Source organism: Ctenopharyngodon idella, chromosome 5, assembly GCF_019924925.1.
Source record: "Ctenopharyngodon idella isolate HZGC_01 chromosome 5, HZGC01, whole genome shotgun sequence".
Taxonomy (NCBI): Eukaryota; Metazoa; Chordata; class Actinopteri; order Cypriniformes; family Xenocyprididae; genus Ctenopharyngodon; species Ctenopharyngodon idella.
The window spans coordinates 38,753,688-38,778,304 of NC_067224.1; the positions used below are offsets into that span (position 1 = coordinate 38,753,688).

A 24,617-nucleotide genomic window follows, 5' to 3' on the forward strand; every position below is an offset into this window, starting at 1 on the left:
ATGATTCCCGACAGACAAGAAATAGCAGATGCAACCAAGGTGAACTCAACCAAGACACCTGAGTTCACCAAACTCAACCCCATGCAAAAACTGCCAGTGCTGGAGGACAATGGATTCGTTCTCACTGAGAGGTAAAGAGAGAGTGAAGCTAGAAAAACAGATGAAACCTTTGCTTAAAAGAGCAAATGAAAGCCTGGAATATAAAAACATGAAGCCATAGAGATCAATAAGCATTTAAAACACTGAGGACATATGAATTCTTATGTTATTAGGGCCCGAGCACCGATGGTGTGAGGACCCTATTGTAATTGCTCAGTCAATTATTCTTCTTCTCCAAAATGAATTGTATTTTTGAGGGCCTAAACATGCTCGAAAATTCATGAAACTTTGCACACGTGTCAGAAGTGGTGAAAATTTACGTCTGATATTGTTTTCAGAATTTGGTGTTACAAAATGGCTCGATAGCACCACCTACAAAATTTCAATTGAGCGCCCTTCGCGCTATGTTTCACGTACAGGTATGAAATTCAGTATACACATGTAACAGCCCAATACCTACAAAAAAGTTCCTGGGTGCAAAATCTGTAAACCCAACAGGAAGTGAAATATTTTGAATTTTGTCTGCAAAATTTTTGCAGTTTTTGCCAAACGTTGTACTTTAACAAACTCCTTCTAGAGATTTTATCAGATAAATGTCATATTTGGTCAGCCTAATCTTAAAAACATAAAAATGTTGATGTTTCAACCTTGAAACAGGAAGTTGTTGTAACTTGGGCATACAATTATTACATGTCTGATCTACACGTTTTATTAGAGTCCTGGCCTGAAGACATCTACATGCCAATATTCAGTTACAGTCACAGCGCCACCTGCAGGCAACAGGAAATGACTTGTTTCACACTGTGATTAACTCCTTGTAAAGATTTAACCAGATCAACATCATATTTGGTCAGTCTAATCTTAAGGCTTAAGTGATGTTAAATTGCAAAGATCTTGAGTTTTCAATGAAGGCCTTGTCTGTGGCGGCCTGACAAAGTCTAATGTTTCACCATGAATGAGGAAGCTTGCATACAATGTCCGATCAGCCCCAAACTTCACATGTGTGATAAGAGCCCTGGCCTGAAGACATCTATATGCCAATATTCAGTTAGTCATAGCGCCACCTGCTGGCAACAGGAAATGGTATGCTTTGCACTGTAATTCACTCCCAGAAACACATTTCAATATGCCACGAACTTCCAAACATGCTAAAAACACGTTAAAACTTGAAACACTTGGCTAAGTGCTAATGTGTGCGATGAACGCCACGAAACAGGAAGTTGTTGTAACTCAGGCATACAATGTCTGATCAGCTCCAAACTTCACGTTTGATAATAGTCCCAGCCTGAAGACATCTACATGGCAATATTCAGTTGTAGTTAAAGCGCCACCTGTTGGCAGCAGGAAGTGTGGCACGACGAAATGACTTTGCCATATTTCTCCTGTATTTACTCGCTTACATGCATGTTGCCCACTGTTCACTGTTTTCCTAAGGCCACAGGTGGCGGTGGCCCCGGGTGCAAGGGCCCTTTCATCGCTGTTTGCAGATATCTGTATTATTAGTACAAACCTGGAAAAAAATGATCATTTCTCATTCATTTACTCAGAATGACACAAGGCTGAATAAATTATGACAGAATTGTAATTTTTGGGTGAAATATTCCTCTGTCACAGTGATGCCATATTGAAGTATCTGGCGACAGCCTATAACGTCCCTGATCACAGGTACCCCAAACTGCCGGAGAAGAGAGTGCGTGGATGAACAGTGGATGCATACACTGCCTGGAATCATGCGAACACACATTTCCACACTCTTCTTGCATGAGGTACAGGGTTTGAAATGTGGCTCGTTGATTCAAGCATTTCAAACAGTGACTTTATCTCCATCTAAAACTATTTAAAACAACATTCACTGTTTCATTCTGGCAGACTTTACAGGTTTTGTATTCCTATACAGGTTTTACTGCCACGCATGGGACATCCAACAAATCCTGCGAAGCTCGAAAAGGCGCTATCAGACCTGGATGGCACACTAGACAAGCTAGAAAACATGTTTCTGAAGAGACAGGCCTTCCTGTGCGGTGATGACATCTCATTGGCTGACCTGTTAGCAGTTTGTGAGCTCATGCAGGTAAATACTGCTAAACATACTGTGAATGATTACACAGACCAGTTAACAAACAGTCAGCCCCTGTGTGGCGGGAGGGACATTCTGGAGACCAGACCCAAACTGCTGAGCTGGAGGAGTCGAGTCCAGTCAGTGCTCTCTGACTCCTTTGATGAAGCTCACACCATTGTCTAAGAGAGAATCTAAACGCAGCTAAACTGTATACCGCTATTCAAAACAATCCGCTATGTAAATATATATTTCACAACTATTTATAATTAACATGGCAAAGTGTTTCTGCAGTTTACCTTATGGGATCAGTGATGAAGGTGTCTGACATGTGCAGTTTGCTCAATGTCATGTTTGAATAATATGTGCTGTGAATTGAAACATGTTGAAATATGTGCACAAAACATTTTGTTAGGAAGGGGTTTTTTTATGTATAAGTGCTATGGTTTGCAATGATACATTTTTAAAAGCAGAGAAGTATAAAATGTAAAAACACTATTGTTGACACACAAAACTGTACAAATATGTATATAATAAAGTGGTACAGTGTCAGACATTCAGGATGAATATACATTGTAAGATTTTCCAAAAAATTAAACGTATAAATGAAAATCAGACTCAGTGACTGGACTGATAGATTAGTTTGCAAAGCATCACAGTTTGCTGTACATTGACAAGGTTCACAAACAATGTTCATATTGGTAACAACACCAATATCCTATAAACTTCTTTGATCTATTTTCCAATAAATAGCCTATACTAGACAAATTATAATAACCTCACCTTTTTACCTATGATACTGTATGAATAGCAAAAAAGTCTAATGTCAGAGTTGCCAAAGTTTTGTAATGTTATTTTAAAATGATCAACATTATTATACTACATTATACTCTATATTATACTACTATACTAATTGCTTAGTTGCTAATAAAACGTATTTAAAACACACACACACACTCACACACACATATATCATATATATATATATATATATATATATATATATACTTTATTTATTTATAGGCCTGTATGCGTTACAATATTGTAAAAGTATTATAACATAAAACATTATAAAAGTAATAAAATATTGCATTACTCCCTAAAAAAGTAACTAATTACATTACTTAGTTACTCTTTATAGAATGTGATGTTACGTTACTTTTGCATTTTTCTCACCTAGGCATTCTTGTTTGTTTTTTAATAACAAGAGTTCTATAATTGGCAAATGTAAAGGCCCTTTCATCAAAAGTGAAATAAATAAGCCTCAGGCTGACGGAAATGCAAATTCACGCCTGTACAGTAGAACAGTAGAGGGCACAACTCAAATAAACCTTTCAGCTGTGCTGCCATTCTGGATTGAAGAAGAATAGGATTTTCACCCCCCGGCTCTCAATGCATCATGTTTCCTTCTGGAGCATCAGTGAATGTTTGAACCTTTTTTAATAGTTGTGTTTGAGTCTCTCAGTTGTCCTCGGTGTGAAAAGATGGATCTCAAAATCATTCAGTCACTGCTGGAAATGGTTCAAATACGCAAAAGATGCTGGAAAACTGAAGAATTTTTGGGACCTGGAGGATTTTTCTGAAGAATATTGGGCAGTTTAACTGTTCAGGACAAACAAGCGTCTCATGAACAACAATCACAAAATGAAAAAACAGTCGTGGATCATCCAGGTAACCACACACAGTATTAAGAATCAAGGGTTCATAAACTTTTGAATGGGGTCATATTTATAAATTCAGCTATTTTTTTTGTTTTGTGGACTTTATGTAAACATTGTTTATGTAAAATATCTTATTCAGGACAGTACTAAATAAAAAAATAACATGCACATTGTATGATCCCTCTTATTTTGTTAAAATTATTCACATTTTCACAGATTCTACAAGGGGTTCACAAACTTTCAAGCAGCACTGTATATATAATATATATATATATATATATATATATATATATATATACACACACACACTATGATACACATAACATGATACAACCATAATATTTGACCACTTTTACCCTCAGTTTCACAGGCAAGGCTTAAGCTAGTCCCAGACTAAAATGCATGTTTGAGCTTATTAACTGAAAGTAACTTGTACTGACATATCTTAAAATATGTCAGAGCCATTGTTTTGTCTCAAGATGCACATCAGTAATGTTTTTTTCTAGTGAATGAACATAAAAGCTACTTAAATGTCCTAATCCAGGCTTAATCTAAGCCCTGTCTGTGAAACCGGGCCTTAAAGTTTTAAAACATTTTGAATCCACACTGAATCATCCCAACTTGCACAGAACGGTGGTGCCAAAGCACAATGTGTCTTCATATCAACGTCTGATATTAAAAATCTATTCTACTGTTAAAAAAAGAAAATTAAAACACTAAATCCGATTTTGGAGGAATGTTGCTCATTAATTTTTGATATTTCATTTTTTGTTTCTCATATTCTTGTGTAGAAACCTAAGCACTTTTCCACATTAAAAAACGTTTTTTATAAATATGAACGTTGGTGTGGATTTTAACACATTTTATTAATGAGGCCCCAGAAGTTCTTACAATGTCTTTAGAAAAATTATTTTAAAAATTTACTTTCAAAAGCCATTGTTTACACATCAGGAAACATTACAAAATTTTGCATATGGATATTATGTCATAATTACCCTAAATAAAGCTCCGTATGCTTTCAAATCGCAGTACTCTGATGTCATACACCATACACGACATGGCGTGAACACACCTTTACTACAGTTCGCATCAAAAGTGAATATCATATGCAACTTTAATTTTATTAACTGATACAGTTTTAATTGGACATTTTCATTACAGAAAGATAAGGCACAAGAGTGAGAAGACAAACCTGGGTCTTGATGATCACAAACATTCACTCTTGTAAATACATATTTCTACCATTTCCTTGTCAACAATAAAATGTTTTTACATTTTCTTCTCCTTAGATTACAAAAATGTATTACTTAAATCATCACAAACCATTCCATTTATTAATTTAGCAAACCATGCTACCATTTATTATATCCAAACTTATGGATAATTAATGCCTCACTTCAAATCATATATTGATCGAACTGCATATCCATGTTAGACAGATACATCCTTAATCCCATTAAGTAAATGGCAGAAACGCCTTGCCATGTTAGTCATATTGAATGAATAGTTTGTGAAATATATCAACTGTATAGAATTAATTGCTGTGAATAGAGAGACTTGATCTTTCATAGTTTAGCTGTGAAATTGTCTCTTAAACGGTAGACAATGGCGTGAGCTTCATCAAAGGAGTCCGAGAGCGCTGACTGGACTCGACTCCTCCAGCTCAACAGTTTGGGTCTGTTCTTCAGAATGTCCCTCCCGCTGCTCAGAGGCTGAAAGAGACAATCAAATGATATCAAAGATGCAAAGGCTTGTAGGAACATGGGTCTATTTATGTTTTTACATGTACAACTGTGGATGAGTATTCAGTTTCGTCTTAATGAATGCCACATTACTATGGAGGACCACAAGCGTCTCAGAAATAGTAAATACTGAGTCTGTCACAACCTGTCACATGAGATCCACCAACAGCAAACCACAACCATCCAATCATTTCCCCATGGACAATATCAAGTACCGCCCTTCTTGTTCGAGAAGCCGTTTTACTTAGATATGCATCACAATATGGAAAAAAAGACTATTGCAACTTCCATTTCATGCTGACGTAGCTTAAAATTAGGTTGTTTTCTAATAGCAATAATTTGTTCACTATTCGCCACGTCATAGAATAGCAGCTCTAAGTATTTACCTGCATGAGCTCACAAACTGCTAACAGGTCAGCCAATGAGATGTCATCACCGCACAGGAAGGCCTGTCTCTTCAGAAACATGTTTTCTAGCTTGTCTAGTGTGCCATCCAGGTCTGATAGCGCCTTTTCGAGCTTCGCAGGATTTGTTGGCTGTCCCGTCATGAGTGGAAATAAAACCTGTACAGGAATACAAAACCTGTGAAGTCTGCCAGAATTAAATGTTTTAAAGGTTAAAAGGTTAAATTAGGTTAAATGGTTTTAAAAGTAAAAATTTTAAATGTAGTTTTTCACTGAATATTTCTGTCATGAAAAGTCTCGTGTTTGGCATTGTAAGGGTTGACAATGTTGATATGTTTGGTCTTGGCGGAATAGATATGCAGAGCAAGTACGGGACTTGCTACTTCCAATACATACACAACATACTGCTGTGAGCAAGTAAGACATGCTGCTGCTGTACAATATAGCATACATGAATTACCCATAGCAGATCTATACAGGTGGAGCTGGGGGAGGTGGAGGGTTTCTGAAAGCGTGCAGCAACTGCTACAGGAAATGCTGAACGTTGAAGGTTGAGCAGCGAGCTCATTGGCTACTGATACAGCAGGAACCAATTAGCTGTGCCCTATAGAGAATGATGTGATTGCAAGCAGATTGAGTTAGGCTATGTTCACACTTGGCATCTTTTTTGAAGCTGCCAGAATCTGTTTTACATCATAATCCTATGGAGTAAACAGTGTTTTTTAAATGCCACCGCCGACGTCTTTTTCTGCAGCTCGGAGCGTCTTTTCTGAAAATTTTCTGAAAAAATGCCCTATTTCAAGCACCTTTTTGACAGCTGACCAATGACAAGTGAGTAGCGAGACCTGACGCTTCCATAACGACAAGAAAAAAAATGGAGAAGGTGCCGGTAGATGGACTTATTGTCAACTTATAAAGAGGCTGTATGGGCACAGATTGACGGATCCTTGGTTGTTCAGTTAAGTGTATCATCTACTACTTGTTGTTAACAAAACTATCACCTGCTCAGCAACAGTTATTAATACCATAACCAGCTGATTAGGCGACGCTTGCCGTTATACGCTAGCTGTTGTTATATCAACAAAGACGCCCTTGTCAGCTTTTTCTTGTCAAAAAAGACGCCAAGTGTGAACACGCCCTTAATGGGTTAGTTCACCCAAAAATGAAAATAATGTCATTTACTACTCACCCTCATGTCGTTCTACAGCCGTAAGACCTTCGTTCATCTTTGGAACACAAATTAAGATATTGTTGATGAAATCTGATGGCTCAGTGAGGCCTCTATTGAGAGCAAAGTCACTGAACCTCTCAAAATCCATAAAGGTACTAAAAACATATTTGAAACAGTTCATGTGAGTTCAGTGGTTCTATCTTAATATTATAAAGCGACAAGAATACTTTTTGTGTGCCAAAAAAACAAAATAATGACTTTCAAAACACTGCTTCATGAAGCTTCTGAGCTTTATGAATCTTTTGTTTCGAATCAGTCATTCTGATCTCCTATCAAACAGCTAAACTGCTGAAATCATGTGACTTCGGCGCTCCGATCCACTGATTCAATTCGTAAAGCTCTGAAGCAGTGTTTTGAAATCGGCCATCACTAGATATTGTTGAAAAGTCGTTATTTTGTTTTTTTGGTGCACAAAAAAATATTCTTGTCGCTTTATAATATTAAGATAGAACCATTGAACTCAAATGAACTGTCCAAATATGTTTTTAGTATCTTTATGGACCTATGAGTGTTTCAATGGCTTTGCTCTCAATAGAGGCCTCACTGAGCCATCGGATTTCATCAACAATATCTTAATTTGTGTTCCGAAGATGAACGAAGGTCTTACGGGTGTAGAACGACATGAGGGTGAGTAATAAATGACATAATTTTTGGGTGAAATAACCCATTAACGACCCATCAGCCTGTGCCAGTTTCATGACAGAACTTTGTATGTAAGCTATTTAAAATCCTTTTTTGATAAAGTATAGCCTGTCACTGACTGCTCAAACCCCACCTCATGCAAGAAGACTGTGGAAGCATGTAAACGTGTGTTCGTATGATGCCAGGCTGTGTATTCATCCACTCGCGCTCTCTTCTCTGGCAGTTTGGGGTACCAGTGATCAGGGACATTATAGACTGTCGCCAGATACTTCAATATGGCATCACTGTGACAGAGAATGATAAATAATAGAATAGGTTAATACCAGAAACAATAATTCTAACTACTACTACGAATAGCAATAATAATTTCCAATTTAAACTTCCAAATGCTCTTTTTTCCAACTACACTCACTAATTACCTCTCAGTAAGAACAAATCCATTGTCCTCCAACACTGGCACTTTCTGCATAGGGTTGAGTTTGGTGAACTCAGGTGTATTCTGCTGCCCTACAATTTCATGTTTAAGGGCATTAAAGTTGTGAATGGTTAATTTAGAATAAATTAAGTTAACATTAAATGTATGCAAAGTTTTGAAATATATACAGGACTATATAAATCGGAAGGTTAACCTTTGTACAGGCTTGGATTCAAGCCATCTGGACTTTACGAATGCATTGCACTGCCTCCACTGAACAAATTCCTCACAATAATGTTGCTCACCTTTTCGTAACGCAATGTGTTCCACCGTATGTGGGATTTTGTTGTTTTTCAGAAATATCAGCACAGCCCTGCATGGCTGCGACATGAGATCTAAATAGGCTTTCACTGCCTGTCTGCCAGCCATAGTGAACTTCAAGTGTGTCCCCATATACCGTAGACAGAAACAACATGTATTCCTGCTTTGCCGCGTCACTGGTCGATAGTCCAATCACAACCTACTTAAAGAAAACGACATAAAGGTGTCTTCCTGCAGGGGGCGGATAGTGGCTCACAAACGCTAAACGCATCAAAACCGAAAACGTTATTTGAGACATTTGAACTCTAAATAGTATATTATTTTAAATATATTAAATTCAGTGATTAAAATTGTTATTCTCCTCCTGTAATCTCTATAAAATTGTATATTTAAAAAAAAAAAAAAAAAAAAAACTAAAGTAATTGTAAACTACAGTGATTGGTCGATCCTTATCAGCGTTGAGAAAAATAACAGATACCACGCGGGAACACGGCGCTCTGAATAACTTTCGTCTGAAAAAGACACTGCCAGACTTTAAATTAAACGTTGATTATTTCCTATTACTGTTAAAAATTTGGGAAAACGTTCAATAATTTTAGAATAAAACATTTATGAAAACATATTTTGTTTATTTGTCATAGTTTTCTTTGTTGACATTAAAATGAAGCAAATTCAAGCAGGATTCATGCAGTGATATTTAGAATGTTGAGAGTAAAAGATAACTGACTGAAAAAACAAAGCATCATGTGTTGTGCAAACATTTCCTTTATTGACAATTTTTGTTGACATTAAAACAATTTCAAGCATGATTCATGCAGTGATTTCATGAAATGTATGTTTCTCGCTTAAGAATATGGATCCATTTTACAGAATTAGAGATGAAAAGTAATTACAGAAACCTGTATCATACAAGTACACTGATTCTAAATAGTATCACTGCATAGAGTTTTATCCATATTCATTTCTTTTTAAAACACACCTAAAATGTAATACTATTGAAAGTCCCTCATCATGTGACTCTCCTTGATATAAAAGACAGTATTCATTTTGAAGGCACATGATTTAGTGCAGTCTGTGTGTGTGAATAACTGATCACACACTTACAAATTACTATATATATATAGTACAGCATTACTTGTTCAACATAAGTATCTTTATTTCGGATATTTGCTGGTCTTACATTTCCATGTATTTCTGGTACATTTTTTATGTATTTAAATACACTGACTTTATAACGCCCTTTCAAATATTAAAATACTGTGCGTTGTGAATGTTTTGTGTGTTTTACATTGGTGTGGACAGTAGAGGGCCGTCAGGACCATTGGTAGCAATGATTTTCTTTCTAGAGCGAAACTCACTCTGAATCTCCAGAAATGTCTTGTTCTTGGTCTCAGGGACCACAAAGAAGATGTACGTGGCCACCAAGCAACAGATAACCAGGAAAACAAGGAAGCAGTACTGCTTCAGGCCATTCTGGGAGAGATAAAGAAAAATTTACCACTGTTAAAAACAAACCCTTTAAATTCACTTTTTTTTTTAATAACCATCATGTGTAAGTAATTAACGCTCATAATTTTACAACATATGCATGGTAATAATATGGTCCAGTATCTTAGACAAATACAGTTGCTTTTGTGAAATTCTGAATAATACAAATTTAGGGTAACCCTTTTTTAGCACATAATACACAGTGTAGCACCAGATTTTTGTGTAAACTTGCCTCACTTATCCAGCCCTGTTAGAAAGAAAGACCAATCATATGCACTTCTCTAAAAAGAGGAAAAAAGGCATATGTATATACCACAATAAATGGGAAGATCATGCCGATGAAGAAGAAAGAGATCCAATTGATAGAGCCACCAATCATGTATGCAGCAGGCCGATCGGTTTGGGTAAACAGCTCCGTTGTTAAAATGTTTGTCACACCACCTACAGCACAAAGCACATTGATATCACTGATCACTCTAGTGTGTGTTTACACCAGTGTGTGCCAATGCACCATAATACAACAATAGTGTAGACAGAATACAGATGAGTTTGTATTAAAGGTAGGGCAATTTTTCTCATAAACACTTTGTTCTCTGGTTAAAACTTTCTTCACATATAGCAATTTTATAATATAAGTGGTCTAAATATTAAAACATGTACATATTCTTCCACTTCAAGTAATTTAATGGTGTCTCTCGTGATGCTTTACAGAATCTGCTCTGACTGTGCGTTCATGTGTTTTGGAGGAGGCGTGGCTTTGGAGAGTTCTGAAAGGGTTAGTTCACCCAAAAATGAAAATTCTGTCATTAATTACTTTCCCTCATGTCGTTCCAAACCTGTAAGACCTTCGTTCATCTTCGGAACACAAATTAAGACATTTTGATAAAATCTGATGGCTCAGTGAGGCCTGCATTGCCAGCAAGATAATTAACACTTTCAGATGCCCAGAAAGCTACTAAAGACCTATTTAAAACAGTTCATGTGACCACAGTGGTTCAACCTTAATGTTATGAAGCGACGAGAATACTTTTTGTGCACCAAAAAAACAAAATAACGACTTTATTCAACAATATCTAGTGATGGGCGGTTTCAAAACACTGCTTCATGAAGCTTCGAAGCTTTACGAATCTTTTGTTTCGGTGCGTGTATCAAACTGCCAAAGTCACACCCCCCAGTGGTGAACCATTGAAATTTCGAAACACTTATGAAGAAATGAAGCCTCGTTTACTGAAATCACGTGACTTTCAGAGTTAGCTTGCTATTCGTAGCCTCTATGAAATTGCTTACCTTACCTTTAATGTTAAAAGATGAATAAGTTATATGTAATTTTCTGTCTTTGCTTTCTTTCTTTTTTTACTCATTCATTCACCTGGTCCAAGGCCAAAACTGAGGATGAAGGCAAAAACACAGACCATACTAAGGTAGGGAACCCAAGGGCTGGACTCCTATAAGGGAGAAACAACAAACAACAGGCTTTTGACAATATGTATTGCAAAAAGCTCTACACAAATAAACTTGAATTGAATTGAAAACATTAAATTCAATCTGCATACATTCAAATATTTGAAACAAATATTAAGATCACAAACTTTATGCCATTTTTCAACGTAACCTCATACAGTATAGTTTACTGAGACATGATACACTCTTAAAAATAAAGGTTCTTCATTGGCATTGATGGTTCCATGAAGAACCTTGAACATCCCATTCCATTCCAAAAAGATTCCTTAGAGGAAAAAGTTTCTTTAGATTATTAAAATGTTCTTCACACTAATAAAAAAAAGTGTTTTAAAACTTATTTTTATTTTTATAAGTGTAATTAAATATTGACATTGCACAAAATAAATATATTGAGTAAAACAGCAAATATATTGAACTTTATTTTACAGTCCTGTTCCCCATGTACATACGTACTTATTATAGTTATTGTAATAACTATTACAATACCCAATACCCAGTTATTGTAATAATTAGATACTAACCCTTAACCTACCCCTAAACCTACCTTAACTCATGTAGTTACCTTATATTACCCAGTACTTTCTTAGGTAATTACACCGTAAGTGCATATACTGTACAATAAAGTGCAACCAATATACAGTATATTTATAGTATAGTATAGTATAAGCATATAGAACTTCTTATAAAGTATCAGGTCACTATTAACCTGAAAAGTCAGTGCGATGGTGAAACAGACACAACACAGGCTCATGAGAGAGTATCCACCGATAATCAGAGCTCTTCTTCCCAAAGACTCGATCAGAAGACCCTGAAATACACACACACACACATACAACGCCTGTGTTTAAAACACCTTTCAAAAAAGTGGTTCATATAGTGAAATCTCCAAACAACTAATTCCAAAGTCTGAAGCACAATTTGTCAGATCAGCACTGTGATTTGTGGGACATGTCTCTGGATGAACAGGAATATGCCAAACAACTTTATGCCAAAAATGCTTTCTGAGATTAACGTCTTTGTGCTGGTGTACAAATCCCAGACTTACACACGTCAGTGCAGTGATGCACTCACAAGCTCCGGTTCCCACTGTAGCGTACGGAATCTTGTCAGCTGGAATCCCAGCCTGGGTGAACACGTAGTCTGCATAGAAATAAATCTGATGGGAGAGAAATCTCTATCAACTGGGGTCACATGGACACATATTGATGTACATTAGATCTAAAATTGAAATCCAGTCATTTTCAATAGGAATCTATACGATCATCCCCACACAGATTACACTCATTTTGAAGTTGGTCACACGAATTAGAATTTTTTTTAAGTGATTTCTGTGTGAGTAGTGCACTCAAGTCCCCCTGGGAAGTTCGTATTTACAAATTGGGAAGTACAACGTCAGGTGCGTTTAAGTCACTTTCATCAGAGTAAGATGCAGTGTACCTTCTCTATATAACTACACTAAAATACACTTCTAGAAAATGAAGAACAAAGAATGTGCATCAGGTGTGTTTTGCTTTTTTATGTTTTTAATTAATTTATGAAGCCACTAAACTTTATTGTTCTTCTCTAAAACAGATTGTAATCATATCGTGTGGAAATGCAACTGGAACCGTTCGTCCAATGGTGGAAAAGCACTGCAAGTTAATAAGGTAAAGTTAAATCTAATTTAAAGGATTCAGAATTAAAATTTCCTGATAATTTACTCACCCCCATGTCATCCAAGATGTTTATGTCGTTCTTTCTTCAGTCAAAAAGAAATTAAGGTTTTTGAGGAAAACATTCAAGGATTTTTCTCCATATAGTGGACTTCAACAGGGTACAACGGATTGAAGGTCCAAATTGCAGTTTCAGTGCAGCTTCAAAGGGCTCTACACAATCCCAGCCGAGGAATAAGGGTCTTGTTTAGCGAAACGGTCGGTCATTTTCTAAAAAAAATAAATGTTATATACTTTTTAACCACAATGCTCGTCTTGCACTTCTCTGCGATGTGCCACGCATTACGTAATCATGTTGGAAAGGTCACACGTGACGTAGGTGGAAGTACCGATACAGTGTCTACAAAGTGAACGTGCAAAGACTAAATCAAACAGCCTTTACAAAAAAAAAGGTAAAACAACGATGTCAGACAATTTCGAAGGTGGAGAAGAAAATGAGTTTTTTGCCCTACCGCGGTACTTCCGCCTACATCACGTGTGACCTTTCCAATGTGATTACGTAATGCGTGGCGTATCGCAGAGCAGTGCAAGAGAAGCATTTGTGGTTAAAAAGTATATAATCATTTCACTAGCTAAGACCCTTATTCCTCATCTGGGATCGTGTAGAGCCCTTTGAAGCTGCACTGAAACTGCAATCTGGACCTTCAAACCATTGAACCCTGTTGAAGTCCACTATATGGAGAAAAATCCTGGAATGTTTTCTTCAAAAACCTTAATTTCTTTTCGACTGACTGAAGAAAGAAAGACATCTTGGATGACATGGGGGTGAGTAAATTATCAGGAAATTTTAATTCCGAAGTGAACTTATCCCTTAATAACAAATTGTAATTTCCCAACAAAGTCATAAAAAGTCATATAAACTGTGTTGATTATGTCATGAGAGTGTTAGGGGATGATTTATGCATTCAAGTTTATATGTAAGTTTAAGAATGTGTCTTATATTGTCTGTCTACTTTTAAAAGGTCACATAAACAACATAAATTTTTTATGAAGATCAAGTCAGTTTTGAACAGCATATCTATTTTTTATAAGTGAAACCTAACAAAAAATTTTCTGAAATGTACAGGTTTGTGCTATCTCTTGGTTTGATGTTTTATCTAATGCAATGACATTCATATATTTACTTTTTAGTAGTGCTTTAATAAGTGTCTAAATAACATTTGGGCTACTGTACATGGTTCAGAATTGGCTTTGGTTCAGATCTGACTGTCTCACATGACATTCCAGAAAAGCTTTTAAGTATGTGTGAAAAATCACTTTCATGCCCATTATATGAGCTGAGGTAAATGTCACAGCCTCAGAGATTAAATCTGAACGATTTCATATTTTTCCCCACTTTTATAATCATTTGTCTTGAGAAAAGATCAGGGTTTAATCCACAGCAGGCCGGTCACATGCTATTTTGGCGAGAGGGTGTGTTTTTTTGTTTTAATAGTGCACATATCAGCAGTCAAGGCTAATCATGTTATATTTCAAGCCATTAATGTGACATTGTTCACTGAATACACACCGCATTGATGCCGTTGAGTTGCTGGAACGTGTGAATCACGAAGAGGGTCAGTAGCTGCCAGCGAAGACTGCGGTCTTTAAAAAGCTCCCAGGGCTTCTTGGGTTTAATGCCGACTGAGCTGTCCCTCTCTCTCTCTATGTCCTCCTTCTCTCCATGGTACTTATCCTGGCCATGGAACCATATTAGAGCTGAAAGAAAGTGGCAAAGGGCATAACATTCCTGTACTCACGAGATTCTCTTCTCCTCGCTTCTGTTGTTGGTTACGGCTCAACTGGTTTGATTTAGCTTCCTCTAGAGAGCTCACATCCCGACATCCATTCAAGTGTGATGATTTCAATGAGATTTTTCGCTTCAGTCTTTTAAATGTTTTGATTTTCTGGTTATACACGGCTGAGATGACAACATCATATTCACTTCAATGGAGTCATGAGTTTAAATGTGTCTTATGACCTTAGTAGCCAGCAAAACATAAAAAAACAGATAAAAATGCAGGAAACAGATGATGTAGGCTTCTTTTTTGAACAATATTACATGCTTATTTTCTGGTTTGTTTACCTGGTTGTTGATTAACTACTATATCTATCTTTATCTATTCATTCATTTAAAAAAAAAAAAAAATCAGTTAATGCAATCTTAATGCAATTTTTTTGAATTATCACTGAATTCTGAAGAGAAAAATATACATATTTAAAACTTTATTAACTATAATAACTAGCTTCTGGCAGAAGGCCTAAGGACATATACTCTAAACTTTATCATTACCTTTAACAAGAAGTAAAATTGTATATTACCGGGTATATCCAACCACATCCCACAACACCTTATTGAAACAATATTGTGCAAACACAGTTATTAAACCAGTCTGTACCCTTTTCGCAGGCAACATCATCTCCACGGTCGATGAGCAGGTAGCGAGGGCTCTCAGGGAACCAGGGCAGAATCAGCAGCTGCAGTACGGCTGGAATACAGATGGTGGACATGAGGATGGGCCAGTACTCCTCTTTACCTAACAACTCACTGACAAACACAGAGAGAGAGAGAGAGTATTAAAAACCTTTATGGCATGTTGATTTAGTGAATGTTCTTTAGTACAATAAGAGGAATCTTTTTTTTATGCTACACTGCCAGTTAAAAGTTTAATTTAATCAAAAATACTGTAAAACAATATTGTGTAATATTATTACAATTAGGGGTGTGCACAAATAGTCGAATATTAATATTCGGGGGGAAAAAAATACTATTCGAATTTTACTACGTTGCTTTGCTGGCCGTAAATGCATGAATCCATGATAAATCCAAAGCACTAAAACTAGCAGTTATAACTAAATACACTGGGTGGCGCTGCGGAGCGTGTTTAACAAGTTTATTAAGTTCTGCCTCGCGAAGTTTGGAGTTGCTTAGATGAAAATGATCTTACAAAATGGAATTACTTTTGATCAAATGAATTAATGAAACCGAGTTATCATAATATCACCACCATAATGAGAAAGCACATTAAATCCAAACACCCATCGAATGAGGAAAGACAGCTGTCCATCACTGCATTCACGTCAGGTAAGCGCAGCGAGTGAGCCGAGAAGATAACTTGTCTTATCTGTTAGCAAAATGATCTCGATACATATGCTTCCTTAAAGTTTCGTCGAGGGAGACATATTACGAACAGAAAACACAAAGTGCTGCTGTTAGAAACTTAGCTTAGTTATCTTTGTGCCTCTGCAACTTCTGTCAGCGCAGCGCGTTTTCTTACCCGAGCCATGTGGATATTATTGTTTTTCTCAACATGAACATGTGAAACAATAATGAACACGATAACTATATACTGACTCGAGTGTATTATGTACGTTCTGTACGATAACTGGCAACTGTTTTTCCTGTTCGCACTGCTTGAGCTTAAATGCTTTTGTTCTTTATATTTTTTGTTTACACATATTGTTTAATGCTTTGAACTAAAAGAAAACCTTAAGATATAATGTAATATTGCCTAATCGTAAGCTTGTTCAGAAATGGTTACAAAATCTTGATGGGAAAAAAAAAAAAAAAAAAAAAACGTATTTCTCGTTTAACTTCATTTAAATAAACGAATATTCGTTTTTTTGAGGCCAAATATTCAATAACTTTGTTATTCTATAGTCTTTGACATAAGTCTATTTTTCTGTCACTTGATCTCTGTAACCCTCCCATATCAGACATTTTGAGTTGAGGAATAAATTAATAATGAGTGATAAATACTTCTGGGAATAGGGTATTTTATGTAAATAAAACTTTTGCTTTTACCTGACGCTGCTGCATACACTTTGTCATGTGACAGGATAAAGTCAAAGATTGTTCTATCGGACAGCAAATGAAAAATTGCTAAAAGGGATAGTTCACCCAAAAATTTAAATTCTGTCATTAATTACTCACCCTCATGTCTTTCCAAACCTATAAGACTTTCGTTCATCTTCGGAACACAAATGAAGATAATTTTAATGAAATTTGAGAGCTTTTTGTCCCTCCATTGACAGTCTTTGCGTCTACCACTTTGGAAAAAAATCAACAGGAGACATATTTTAAACAAATGTTGACCTTTCTCTTATGTTTTATGTGGTGTTAATGCCTTTGTTTCTTACTTGAGGCCAATTACTTGTCCTGTTAAGATCCCCCCGGTGATGAAGATGGAAGTTCCCATGGCCATGGCTCCACGCAGAGCTCTGGGTGCGATTTCACCAATATACAGAGGCTGCACACATATTCCGATACCTGTCATTCAAATAAGATGTCAGTTATGGGATCACAAACAAATGCTCATAATGTTTTGCAACTTATTTAATTCAATAAGCTTATCTTTTATGTTTAGTCATTTAGCAGATACATGCAAATGAAGAAAAACACATGCAAATCACTTATAGAAATTCAAAAATGCAATGACTACATTTGAACCACTTGCATTTATTTTGGGATCGCTTTGTTTCAGGTACAGCTTTTTCACTGTTGTGGGAAAAAAAACTTTTGGCTTTACTGATTATTCAAAAGATGATGAAAAATATTCTGACGAAATTTTATATTCACGAATCCAAATGTACTAATTAAAAAAAAACTAGTTATGGTTTTATGGAGTAAAGCAACGCTGTTGTACATTGATATTAGTAACTCTCTGAATTAAAAAAAACTATTAAGACTTTAAATATTTGTGAGTTTTATAAGGTATTTTGGCCTTGTACTTTTCTTTTTTATTTCTTTGTCAAAAGTTTGTGGTCAGAAATTTTTAAAAATTGTTTTGAAAGAAGTCTCTTATGCTCACCAAGACTTCATTTATTTGATCAAAAATACTGTAACAAACAACAATGTTGTGAAATATTATTACAATTTTAAAAAACTATTTTCTATTTGAATATATTTTAAAGTCTAATTTATTCATGTGATGCAAAGCTGAATTGTCAGCATCATTACTCCAGTCTTCAGTGTCACATGATCCTTCAGAAATCATTCTATTATGCTGATTTGCTGCTCATGAAGCATTTCTTATTATCAATGTTGAAAACAGTTGTGCTGCTTAATATTTTTGTGGAAACCATGACACTTTTTTTTCAGGATTCTTTGATCTTTTTCAGGATTCTAGAAAAATCAAAAGAACAGTATTTATTTGAAATAGAAATCTTTTGTAACATTATAAATGTTATGACTGTCACTTTTGATCAATTTAATGCATCCTTGCTTAAAAAAAAAGTATTATTAGTAAAGTATTAATTTTTTTTTTATAGTGTATGTTGTTGACTGAAATAAAAAAAAAATGTATCAACCTTCACTAATTTGATGTGCTTTAAACCTTGAGATACCTGCATTTACTCCTGTCAGGAAGCGTCCAATAATTAAAAGCTCAAAAGTGCTAGAAGGATAACTCAAGCCCATGAAGAAAGCAGCCAACAGAGCAAAGGTGTTGTTAAACAATAGTGTCCCTTTCCTGAAAAATAATATTGAAAAATTAATCTCAACAGGGCTGTAACATCCCTAAAAACTTCATTTGGTTGTATCCTTCAAACACATTCTATACAGTAATTTTGTCTTCCGTTCACCTTCCAAATCTAATGGCCAGAGTTCCCCCAACGGACGCTCCCACAAGTCCGCCAAGAGTGAATATGGACACTATAGTGGACCAGAGGAGAGTGAGCACCTGTGTGGAGATTTCAGTGTTGTAGCGCTCTGTCCACGTCTGATTAATGAAGCTCTGTACAGACTGATAGAAAACACACAAGCAAAGGGGATAAATAAATACTGTATTACATGAAAAGAAAGAGTGCATTTAAAGTTGCAGTAGCGATTTTTGAGAAACGCTACTGTCGATATTTGAAATCGACAACCAAACACATCCTTCCCTTCATTGCTCCGCCCCCAAAATAAATAACATAAAGGGGTATGCATTCAAGCAACGAGCTGCCGCTTGAGAGCTCGCGCAAGTATAGGTGAATCAGCTGTGATTCAACAACAGCAGCATTAGTTCTGTAAAACAGCAAAACCAATGTTACTCACGTATCGAGCAAAAACAAAGCAACCTCGTCGTCCGTTTTCAGGCCTTCCCGCTCTCTAACGTCTCTCCAGAGCTGGAAGGCTTTTCTAATATTAATGCAGGCCCTGTAGCTCTTGCTTCACCTGGCTTTTTCCTCTGGTAATATCTCAGCCATCTCTCTTTCTACAGTCTTTCAAATGTCCCGGTTGTTCACTCTCCTCCCCATCATCATGAGTGTATATGCCCCCTATAAGTTGGTGCAGGTATGACGTCACTTTGTAGGCCAATCGGCAGTTAGCATAACGCTGGTTCCCTCAACAAAAACCCAATATGATTTTTCAATAGGCTTTTGGATTATCGCAAAAAAAAAAAAAACAAGCTCTGTGATCAACAAAGGTTTATGTTACACGTTTTGTCCATAAAGATCATTTTCACACATGAAAAACTTTTATGAATTTTGAAGCCTAAATGCAGAATTAAAAAAAGCTAAAGGTAGGCTATAAGCGAACTATACCACGGTCCCACGAGTTCAACGTCACCATCACTAAGCTTCCCGACAACACTTTCAGTTTTTGTCTAAAAACATTTTCCCAGAACGTTTGAGTTAGGCTAGTTTATAAGAATTATGAGCATAATTAGGCTTTAAAAGCGGACTGAGTTTACCTTTTCGGCGTAATGATGTTTAATCTCCCTGACAGCCTCTATAGTCTCATTTAGCCACTTGTTAGCAACTGCCTTTTTCAAGACACATAACAGCTTAAATAAATCACGAGTGGGGTAATACTGATGTATTTTATGTTGTAGAATAAAATGTGAAAGTGTCTTGAGCTTGTGTTCACCACAGACCTTATTTCAGCCATTTAACCAAAATCCCATTAAAAAAAAAACATTGACTTCAGAGCGATGGAACCGGAAGTGCTAAAACGCTAACTCGCGTCCGCGTTTTGGCCTACAAAGTGATGCCATACCTGCACCACTCTATTGATGCTGGCTACAAGTGTTCTGGTGATCGGTCTGATCCACTTTGTTTTTTCTCCAATGCAAGGACTATGTACAAATAGGGCTGGGCGATATCTCAGTATTTTTTGGCTAAATGGCGATATACGGTATATATCTCGGTATTTTCTACATTTTTCTATTTGGATTTAGAAAAAAAAAATCTGTATTTACTTTTTAAAAATCTTAATTTAACATCCTGCTTAATGTTGTCCTACAAACAGAGTTTATATTGAAAGCTATTAATTCAAATATAGTGAATGTAACCATGTAGTCTGGCACACTAATAGGCCTACAGTATGTGCAAAAAAGAGAAAGTTACTTCACATTCTAACATTGTAACATTACAATCTAAAAATAAAAATAATGCTTTTTAAAGCAGAAGTTAAATTCACTAGACTAAAAATTAAAACAAAAACAGACTAATTAGCTATATATATATATATATATATAGTTACTGCTATCATAAAAATACACTTACTTGTAGGTTTAAAATTCTACATATGGCAAATTTATTGCTCAACAACAAACATCTTATCAAAATGTATATTTTAGTCCGAATTATGGCGATCCCATTCTATTGAGCTCCGTCTGTTTGGCGCGAATGCGCGCGGTGGCGCTCGTTCACGGAAGTCTATGAAGTTTAGAGGAGAATGAGATTCATCCACTCCTGACAGCAAAATGGAAATATTTGTATGACTTTCTAACATTTACAGATGGAGAATATACCTGTGAAATGTAAGTTATGCGCTTAGGAAAACACCACATCACAAAAGCATTAAACAGCGCAAATATCTGTCGGCACATGAATCTGTCAGAGCATCTGACGGGGCAAGCCGCTTTAAACGATAGGCCTTCGTGTTAACTATATCTTAATCTTACGAGTTATTTTTAAAGCCCTTAATATTAAGCATGTCTCATGTTTAAGCCAAACTGTATTATGAATTTCCCCCGCAGCAGCACTCTCCGACGTCCACCGCTGTTTTTCAGATGCGCTCGTATAAAACTACTGTATATCGATATGAACGGTATCGCCTCATTCCGTATCGCATATTAAAAATATATCGGTATATCGTACAAACTCGATATACAGCCCAGCCCCATGTACAAACAGTATTTTTTTCAGCACACACACAGAACAGACATCTAGCAAATATTCACAAAATTGTTTGTTTGGTTGATTTCAATTTTCAATAGCTTTTAAATCGCTTACTGCACCTTTAACTTGGATAACAGTAACATGGACAATATTTTAATCAAAATATGTTCTTTCATGTTTCACAGAAGAAATAATGTCTTAGAAAGTCAATTACTAATCTAGGGTAATATATGAACCCTGTGAAAATTGACCCTGGGTTAACGATTAAAAAAGTGCAAAAAGCCCAAATGTGGGTTTTGGATTTAGTAGCCTACATTTTGTCACATTTTTAGCAAAGACAGTGCCAGGGACCAAAATCCATATTCACGTAATATATTAACTAACTAAAGATTTCATGTGACTTTAAATCTGATGAGCTCCTGCAATAATAACTTATACATCAAACGCACACACACATACTGTACTTAACCAAAGTCTTTGACTTAACTCCACTTAATGTGACTATAATGCATATTATGCAAAGTTTGTAATCACAAACAGGCTTAAGCAAAGTGATGAATAATCAAGTAAAGAGTTGATGCACAATCTCACACATTTCTTACCTTGGTAGGTGCATTTATGATTGATATATTGTACCCATACTGAAAGGTTCCACCAATGCCAGCCGCCCAGACAGCCAGAAGAAGAGACTTACTGGGAACCTAACACAGTACAAAAGGCAGAAGTGTTCAGATTTTGATCTAAACTTGCTGTTAACAACTAATATTTATACTGGTTAGGAGAAGATTAGAGTATTAAAGTGAGGAAAACTGCAGTATTGCAACAGCAACTGAAGATCTTCGAAAAAAAGGTTTGTTTGTGTTAGTTCACAGTGCATTAAATAATGTTAACAGATATGATTAGTAAATGTTGAAATGAACATTAAGATTAATAAATGCTTTATTGTTTATTGTTCATGTTCATGTAAACTAATATAGTTATATAATGTTAATAAATGGAACCTAATTGCAAAGTGTTACTAAACATTGTTGGGGGTAACGCATTACAAGTAACTTGGGTTATGTAATCAGATTACTTTTTCAAGTAACTAGTAAAGTAACGCATTACTTTTTCAATTTACAACAAAATATCTAAGTTACTTTTTCAAATAAGTAACAAGTTACTTTTTCACATTTATTGACTGACAGTTCTCCTGTCCCCATGTTGAGAGAAATAAAGTGCAGAGGTGTTTTGTGGTTATGGTAGTTCTAGACTAAATGTGAACATGCATTTGCTCATCTCACTTGCATTAAAACATTAACTATTCCTCAAAATGAATAAAAACAGTCTCAGAACCTGTAATAATTAACTATATTAAATTACTCTAATATACTTTATGTATTTAATCTCACTTTGTTAACCTTTACATTTGGCAAAAATAGAACTATTTTGATGTTATTAAAAAACAAACAATCAAGCTCAGCCCAGGTGAGAAGAAATAATGCAAAAGTAATGTAACACATGACGCAAAAGTAATGTAATGTTAACAAACATTAACAAAAGTAATGTAACAAGACATGACGTTTTGAAAGTACTTGCTATGTTTATGCATCTTGCATATTACATTCTTTTTTTTTTAGATTGTTGTATAATTGTTGTATTTTTTTACATACCTTTTTTGCATATCTTTTTGAATATGCATATGTTTAGTAACAGTGTTGGGGAAAGTTACTTTTAAAAGTAACGCATCACAATATTGCGTTACTTAGGCCCCGTTTACACTAGTGTGTTGTCATTTTAAGTTTTGCTACGGTTACGCCTGTCGTTTACACTAACCGAACCTCAAAAACGGAGACTTTCGAAAACACTGCAGACCCCGTTTTAGTTTGAAAATGCCAAAGTTAACACATTACTTTTCATATAAAGTAACTAAGGCCCCTCGTTTTAAAACGGCGTTTTAAAATGAAAACGATCCTCGTCTACACTGGCGTTTTCAAAGCGTTTCAGAAACGAGCTCCATCTATAGGCCTACTACACAACCGAAAACGCATGTCACGTGACTGTTCATGCACACTGGGCATGTGCGTACAAGTGTAAACAGTTGCCTCTTTGTAGGTAGCTGCAGTATTAAAAAATGCAGAGTTTAACTGCACAATGGCCAGCAACAAAGCCAGCAAAGATTGCAGTTCAGTCTCCATGCTAAAACATCGGCGTAGTGCAACGACAGGCGTAACCGTAGCAAAACTTATGCAGTTTAAAATGAAACACACTAGTGTAAACGGGGCCTAAGTAACACAATTAGTTACTTTTTTCGGGAGTAACGCAATATTGTAATGCATTACTTTTAAAAGTAACTTTCCCCAACACTGTTACTAAATATATCCATATTCAAAAATATATGCAAAAAAGATATGTAAAAAATACAACAAATATACAACAATCTAAAAAAAAAAAAAATGAATGTAATATGCAAGATGCATAAACAAAGCAAGTATTTTCAAAACGTCATGTCTTGTCCATCACTGTTCATTATAACTAGTGCTGAGTACTATAACCTGATAGTACTGATTATTTTTAATAATAATAATTATAATAAAACAATTTGTCATGTGTATTTAAAAAATAATAATAATTCCAAGAATAATTTTAAGCATACCTTTATTTGTTGAACTGGTTCTTTGAAGTCTTTAAGTAAAGGTTGATATTCCTTAAGCTCTTCATTGTCTTTGCCCATTTTTGAAACTCGTCCAAAATATTTTAACATTTCACTTAATATTCCAAACGTCTCTTAATCACAGATCTGAAATATGAACTCATCCTAGGACAGAACTGCTCTTAGAGCTGGGGTCCATAACAGATATACTAGCAGAAATACAATCATGCTGTTGTTAAGAGCATGAACAGTGAAAACTGCATGGGTTCAGAGTTGATTCAGGATGAAATTCCCTTTAGAGCCACAGAGAAGCTCTGTAGGACGTCTTTGGGATATTTTTGTCTTTTAACACATGCATGTCAATTGCTTTTCCACACTTAGTCCTGTGGATAATGCACTGAGAGAACTTGTGGTGGACCGTAAATTTAAAATTCAAATGAAAGCTTACCTTTCTTCTTAAAGTCGTAGACTCTTCTGGCCCATTCATTTTAAGTTCATTCATTTATAGCAACTTTAGAGTGCTAGAGAAAGGAGTTTATTCCATCATGCCTTATAGGTCTCACTGCAAAGATTAACTTTGAAGGAGCGGTAGGTCTGTGTGCAGTCATTTGTGTAATCATAAGATCCAGTTGACCACTGGACAAACCCCAGTTACTTGAGGAGCA

At 35.8% G+C, this 24,617-nt stretch overlaps 2 protein-coding genes and 1 pseudogene across 3 annotated transcripts; 1 reads left to right on the forward strand and 2 right to left on the reverse strand.

Moving 5' to 3' along the window:
• On the forward strand, window positions 1–2,341 carry LOC127512896 (glutathione S-transferase theta-1-like; annotated as a pseudogene).
• A 2,575-nt stretch (window positions 2,342–4,916) lies between these two features.
• Window positions 4,917–8,763, reverse strand: gstt2 (glutathione S-transferase theta 2). Its single transcript, XM_051895413.1, has 5 exons — window positions 8,556–8,763; window positions 8,255–8,342; window positions 7,969–8,119; window positions 5,945–6,121; window positions 4,917–5,528 (listed from the first exon to the last, which is right to left on the reverse strand). Exons 1-5 carry the CDS (start codon window positions 8,701–8,703, stop codon window positions 5,382–5,384), a joined length of 711 nt encoding a protein of 236 aa, XP_051751373.1. The 5' UTR covers window positions 8,704–8,763; the 3' UTR covers window positions 4,917–5,381.
• A 555-nt stretch (window positions 8,764–9,318) lies between these two features.
• Window positions 9,319–24,506, reverse strand: slc2a11b (solute carrier family 2 member 11b). 2 transcript variants are annotated; one of them, XM_051894292.1, is made up of 12 exons: window positions 24,401–24,506; window positions 21,923–22,021; window positions 18,795–18,955; window positions 18,558–18,682; window positions 17,352–17,481; window positions 15,611–15,759; window positions 14,743–14,930; window positions 12,566–12,676; window positions 12,227–12,328; window positions 11,429–11,504; window positions 10,373–10,500; window positions 9,319–10,044 (listed from the first exon to the last, which is right to left on the reverse strand). In XM_051894292.1, the coding sequence occupies exons 1-12, from the start codon at window positions 24,452–24,454 to the stop codon at window positions 9,856–9,858; spliced, it is 1,512 nt and encodes a 503-aa protein (XP_051750252.1). In that variant the 5' UTR covers window positions 24,455–24,506; the 3' UTR covers window positions 9,319–9,855. The 2 variants fall into 2 exon arrangements, with proteins under 2 accessions (XP_051750252.1, XP_051750250.1); XM_051894290.1 differs by lacking the exon at window positions 24,401–24,506 and adding an exon at window positions 23,956–24,123.
• Between the last annotated feature and the right edge of the window lie 111 nt (window positions 24,507–24,617).

Coding starts and splice junctions, on each gene's coding strand:
- gstt2 (XM_051895413.1), bottom strand. CDS start 8,703: ATGGGGACACACTTGAAGTTCACTATGGCTGGCAGACAGGCAGTGAAA. Junction 6,122..7,968: donor CCACAGTCTTCTTGCATGAG/GTGGGGTTTGAG, acceptor ATTCCTGTACAG/GTTTTATTTCCACTCATGAC. Junction 5,529..5,944: donor CAGTTTGTGAGCTCATGCAG/GTAAATACTTAG, acceptor TGTCTCTTTCAG/CCTCTGAGCAGCGGGAGGGA.
- slc2a11b (XM_051894290.1), bottom strand. CDS start 24,063: ATGTTAAAATATTTTGGACGAGTTTCAAAAATGGGCAAAGACAATGAA. Junction 22,022..23,955: donor AACCAGTTCAACAAATAAAG/GTATGCTTAAAA, acceptor GTACTGTGTTAG/GTTCCCAGTAAGTCTCTTCT. Junction 12,677..14,742: donor AACTCAACGGCATCAATGCG/GTGTGTATTCAG, acceptor CTCTCCCATCAG/ATTTATTTCTATGCAGACTA.